A 6,000-nucleotide genomic window follows, 5' to 3' on the forward strand; every position below is an offset into this window, starting at 1 on the left:
TCTAGTCTATAGTCTAGTCTATAGTTGTCTTAGTCTATAGTCTAGTAGCTAGTCTATAGTCTAGTCTATAGTCTAGTCTATAGTCTAGTCTATAGTCTAGTCTATAGTCTAGTCTATAGTCTAGTTCTATAGTCTAGTCTATAGTCTAGTCTAGACTATACGTCTGGTCTATAGTCTACTCCTATAGTCTAGTCTATAGTCTAGTCTATAGTCTAGTGTATAGTCTAGTCTATAGTCTAGTCTATAGTCTAGTCTACAGTCTAGTCTATAGTCTAGTCTATAGTCTAGTCTATAGTCTCGCTATAGTCTAGTCTATAGCTAGTCTATAGTCTAGTCTATAGTTTCTAGTCTATAGGCTAGTCTATAGTCTAGTCTATAGTCTAGTCTATAGTCCAGTCTATTAGTCTATCTAAGTAAGTCTTATAGTCTGTCTAAGTCTAGGTTTATATCTAGTCTATTGTCTAGTCTATAGTCTAGTCTATAGTCTAGTCTATAGTCTAGTCTATAGTCTAGTCTGTAGTCTAGTCTAGTCTAGTCTATAGTCTAGTCTATAGTCTGGTCTATAGTCTAGTCTATAGTCTAGTCTATAGTCTAGTCTATAGTCTAGTCTATAGTCTAGTCTATAGTCTAGTCTATAGTCTAGTCTATAGTCTAGTCTATAGTCTAGTCTATAGTCTAGTCTATAGTCTAGTCTATAGTCTAGTCTATAGTCTAGTCTATAGTCTAGTCTATAGTCTAGTCTATAGTCTAGTCTATAGTCTAGTCTATAGTCTAGTCTATAGTCTAGTCTATATTCTAGTCTCTAGTCTAGTCTATAGTCTAGTCTTTAGTCTATAGTCTAGTCTATAGTCTAGTCTATAGTCTATTCTATAGTCTAGTCTATAGTCTAGTATATAGGCTAGTATATAGTCTAGTGTATAGTCTAGTCTATAGTCTAGGCTAGTAGTCTAGTCTATAGTCTAGTCTATAGTCTAGTCTATAGTCTAGTCTATAGTCTAGTCTATAGTCTAGTCTATAGTCTAGTCTATAGTCTAGTCTATAGTCTAGTCTATTGTCTAGTCTATAGTCTAGTCTATAGTCTAGTCTATAGTCTAGTCTATAGTCTAGTCTGTAGTCTAGTATAGTCTAGTCTATAGTCTGGTCTATAGTCTAGTCTATAGTCTAGTCTATAGTCTAGTCCATAGTCTAGTCTATAGTCTAGTCCATAGTCTAGTCTTTAGTCAAGTCTATAGTCTAGTCCATAGTCTAGTCTATAGTCAAGTCTATAGTCTAGTCTATAGTCTAGTCTATAGTCTAGTCTATAGTCTAGTCTATAGTCTAGTCTATAGTCTAGTCTATAGTCTAGTCTATAGTCTAGTCTATAGTCTAGTCTATAGTCTAGTCTATAGTCTAGTCTATAGTCTAGTCTATAGTCTAGTATATAGTCTAGTCTATAGTCTAGTCTAGTCTATAGTCTAGTCTATAGTCTAGTCTATAGTCTAGTCTATAGACTAGTCTATAGTCTAGTCTAGACTATAGTCTGGTCTATAGTCTAGTCTATAGTCTAGTCTATAGTCTAGTCTATAGTCTAGTGTATAGTCTAGTCTATAGTCTAGTCTATAGTCTAGTCTACAGTCTAGTCTATAGTCTAGTCTATAGTCTAGTCTATAGTCTAGTCTAAAGTCTAGTCTATAGTCTAGTCTATAGTCTATTCTATAGTCTAGACTATAGTCTAGTCTATAGTCTAGTCTATAGTCTAGTCTATAGTCTAGTCTATAGTCTAGTCTATAGTCTAGTCTATAGTCTAGTCTATAATCTAGTCTATAGTCTAGTCTATAGTCTAGTCTGTAGACTAGTCTAGTCTATAGACTAGTCTATAGTCTAGTATATAGTCTAGTCTATAGTCTAGTCTATAGTCTAGTCTCTAGTCTAGTCTCTAGTCTATTCTATATTCTAGTATGTAGTCTTGTCTGTAGTCTTGTCTATAGTCTAGTCTATAGTCTAGTCTGTAGTCTATTAAATAGTGCAGCTTATTGTTATTAAAGTTTGTTGTCTTGACTATAATCTATTAGCATTATCTGAGATATGGCCTATACCATAATTGGTCTGGATTTTAGGTTTATATGTTGTCTGGACTCTAGTTCTGTACCAATTTTTAGATAGAACTATCTATAATTTCTTCAATAGTGTAATAGGTATTTCAGACATTTTAAAAAATAATCACTTTAATCATTATCGCACAGCCCACGTTAATGAATTAAAATTTATAACGACGGTATAATAATTGAAACAATGTACACACTATATACATTTTGACATGACAACCATAAATTAAGCAAAAAAAAAAAAAAAAAACGCAAGTACTAAATAAATGTTTCCCCAAAGTATAATTTTGTAACATGAATTAATGATAATTATAATAATTAATGTTTCTTTTGTTTCTACATCTACAACAGCCATAGATTATACAAAAATTTAATAATAATTATTGCAATATATTATAAATAATATTTTACCTTACCTTATTACTTTACACGATTGTTACTTATTTTAATTTATTTTCTTCTTTTTTCTTTTCTTTATTATTTTATCGAAATCAGGTCAGCTCTAAATTCTTTGATGCATACAGAATTGGTATAATTTATTGGCCATGTGTGCAAACGATTAATTTTGCATTTGTGCCAGTCCAGAATCAAGTCATTTTTACATCATTCTTCAGCATGTGTTGGACAACATTTTTAGCGTATATTAAATTTTTGGAATTACCACACGTTGATGTCGATGATCATTTGGATCATCATTTGGATTTACATTTTCATATACATTTTTGATTTGGATGTTAATATGTAAATGGATGTAGTACTTAGCGCCATGTATCAAGCGGGCTTGTTAAAGGAGTGTTGTTTTAAAGTACCTATTTAGATAATAATAAACATTTTTGAAAAAAAAGTTGTACAATAAATTTTGCAATAAATGGATAAATAAATAAAGTAATGTGTTTAGTGTATGAAAAACAAAATTTGATTTTATGAACTCAGACGACTTATTTCTACCTCCGGATATGGTATAGTCGATAAATAACATATTTTTTGTACAAAAAACTGATAATATATCGTTACGATACAAAATCAACAGACATTGAGAAAACGGGGGAAATAATGTTCAAAATCTAGTTCCAGTTTACACTATAGTCTGCACTATATATTAATCTATAGTATAGACTATACCTTAGTCTATATTCTGGACTATAGTTACATATACAGTATAATCTAGTCCTAAGTCTTTACTTTACTTTGGACAATAGTTTAGTTTATAGTCTGTCTATAGCCTAGACTAGAGTATAGTCTATAGTTTGCACAAGGGTATGGACTATTATTTGTCTTATATTAGGGACTATAGTTTAGTCTATAGTCTGGGATATAGTTTAGTATATAGCCTGTAATATATTTGAGTATATAGTCTATGGTCTGAACTATAGTCTGGGCAATAGTTTAGTCAATAGAATGGAATATACTTTAATCTGGACTGCAGTCTATTGTCTGGTCTATAATCTGGACTATATAGTCAAACCTATACTTTAATCTGTAGTTTATATATGCTCTAATCTATGGTATGGACTAAAGTTTGGCCTACAGCCGGGACTATAGTTTAGTCTAAAGTCCATACTCTCGATAGGATTTAGTATAGTCCATATTGTGAACTATAGTCTAGTCTATAGTATGGATTTATAGCCTAGAATATAAACTGTAATATGGTCTAGTATATAAGGACTATAGTCGTTATTTATTCCATAGTCTAGACTATAGTTTAATATGTAACTTGACTATATTTTAGTCTTTTGGCTGGACTATGGTTTAGTCTATCGTCTGGGCTATAGTTTAGTCTATAGTCTTACCTATAGTCTAGTGCAATGTTTGGACTATAGTCTAGTCTATAGTCTCGACTAAGCTTCGTCTATAGTCTATTATATAGTCTGCCCTGTAGTTTTGTATACAGTCTGGTTTATAGTCTAGTATACAGCCTGGACTATAATCTAGTCTATAGTCTGGACCTTTGACTAATATATTGTCTGGACTATAGTTTAGTCTACAGTCTGAATAATATTCTTGTCTAAATAGACTAAGGTCTATTATATAGTCTAGACAATGTTGGGCTAGTCTATATTTTCTAGTTTATAGACTGGATTATACTTCTGTCTATAATCTGGCCAATAGTCTATTATATAGTCTGAACTACAGTCTAATCTATAGTTTGGACTATAGTTTACTCGCTGAACTATACGTTACTCGCTTGACTCTATAGTTTGGACTACCGATTGGTCTAAACTATTATCTAATCTATAGTTTATAGTTTGGATTGTAATATATTCTATTTTCAGGATTATAGTCATTTCTGTGATCTAGATTTTAGTCTAGTCTATTGAGTGGACTTTAGTATTGTCTTGGCTATAGTATATTTCCTAATTTAAACTATCTAGGACTAGTCTCGACTACAGCTGGTCCAAACTTTAGAAACTAACTATATTTAACTTACTAGCCTTATTATTAACTAATTAATTTTCGATTTATTTAAACAACTCTATGTAAACCACATTGTTATAAAAGTCATTAAAATTCCATAATGACTTCCTTCTAAATTATTAATATTTCCTAAGTCTACTTATCATTTCATCCATAGGTCTGTCCATCAGTGACTGGCTCTAATAATTGCCAGTTATCTTTGTAATTACTTTGATAATTTTTATTGTTATTATTATTGTTTTTTTTTTTAATAGTTTAATAGTTAGTTTGGTAAGGTATGACTTTCTATTGCTAATGAATGACGTTCAGCTTAAAATATACTACAAACAACATTTAATTATACCCTACACCACTTTAGTGGGGAGGGTATATTGGGTTTGTGCTGATGTTTGTAACGCACAATAATATTGGTCCTATACCCACCTTAAAGTATACCAATCGGCTCAGAATCATTTTCTGAGTCGATTTAGCTATGTCCGTCCGTCTGTCCGTCCGTCTGTCCGTCTGTCCATGTAAACCTTGTAATCAAACTACAGGTCGCAATTTTGAAGATAATTCAATGAAATTTGGTACATGATCTTCTATTGTGCCAGGGACGAAGCCTATTGAAAATGGTTAACATCGGTCCATTATTTCACCTAGCCCCCATACAACTGAACCCCCCAAAAGGGCTTGTAATCCTTGTAATCAAACTACAGGTCGCAATTTTGGAGATAATTCAATGAAATTTGGCACATGATCTTTTATGGCATCGTAGACGAAGCCTATTGAAAATGGTTAACATCGGTCCATTATTTCACCTAGCCCCCATACAACTGAACCCCTCGAATAGGGCTTTTAAAATTTGTAATCAAACTACTGGTCGCAATTTTGGAGATAATTCAATGAAATTTGGCACATGATCTTTTATGGTATCGTAGACGAAGCCTATTGAAAATGGTTAACATCGGTCCATTATTTCACCTAGCCCCCATACAACTGAACCCCCGAATAGGGCTTTTAAAACTTGTAATCAAACTACAGGTCGCAATTTTGGAGATAATTCAATGAAATTTGGCACATGATCTTTTATGATACCGTAGACGAAGCCTATTGAAAATGGTTACTATCGGTCCATTATTTCACCTAGCCCCCATACAACTGAAACCCCCGAATAGGGCTTTTAAAAGTTGTAATCAAACTACAGGTCGCAATTTTGGAGATAATTCAATGAAATTTTGCACATGATCTTTTATGGTACCGTAGACGAAGCCTACTGAAAATGGTTACCATCGGTCCATTATTTCACCTAGCCCCCATACAACTGAACCCCCGAATAGGGCTTTTAAAAGTTGTAATCAAACTACAGGTCGCAATTTTGGAGATAATTCAATGAAATTTGATCTTTTGGTACCGTAGATGAAGTCTGTTGAAAATGGTTTACATCGGTCCATTATTTCACCTAGCCCCCATACAACTGAACCCGCCGAATAGGGCTTTTAAGTTCATAATTATGTTTAAT

The 6,000-nt window shown here is 32.6% G+C and overlaps 1 protein-coding gene across 2 annotated transcripts in view; it reads left to right on the forward strand.

Annotated features, from left to right (window-relative positions):
* Positions 1 to 2,998, forward strand: part of LOC119601328 (protein SYM1) — a 50,494-nt gene extending 47,496 nt beyond the window's left edge. Inside the window, exon 4 of one of the 2 annotated variants that reach the window (XM_037952173.1) lies at positions 2,580 to 2,998. In XM_037952173.1, coding sequence (XP_037808101.1) covers positions 2,580 to 2,810 — 231 coding nt within the window. In that variant the 3' untranslated portion in view covers positions 2,811 to 2,998. The remainder of the gene's footprint in view (positions 1 to 2,579) is intronic. The other variant, XM_037952174.1, reaches the window with a different exon arrangement.
* Positions 2,999 to 6,000: the final 3,002 nt, after the last annotated feature.

This window comes from Lucilia sericata, unplaced genomic scaffold (assembly GCF_015586225.1).
Source record: "Lucilia sericata isolate MDLA Ls3-8-SP2 unplaced genomic scaffold, ASM1558622v1 Contig000157F_arrow, whole genome shotgun sequence".
NCBI classification, from domain to species: Eukaryota; Metazoa; Arthropoda; class Insecta; order Diptera; family Calliphoridae; genus Lucilia; species Lucilia sericata.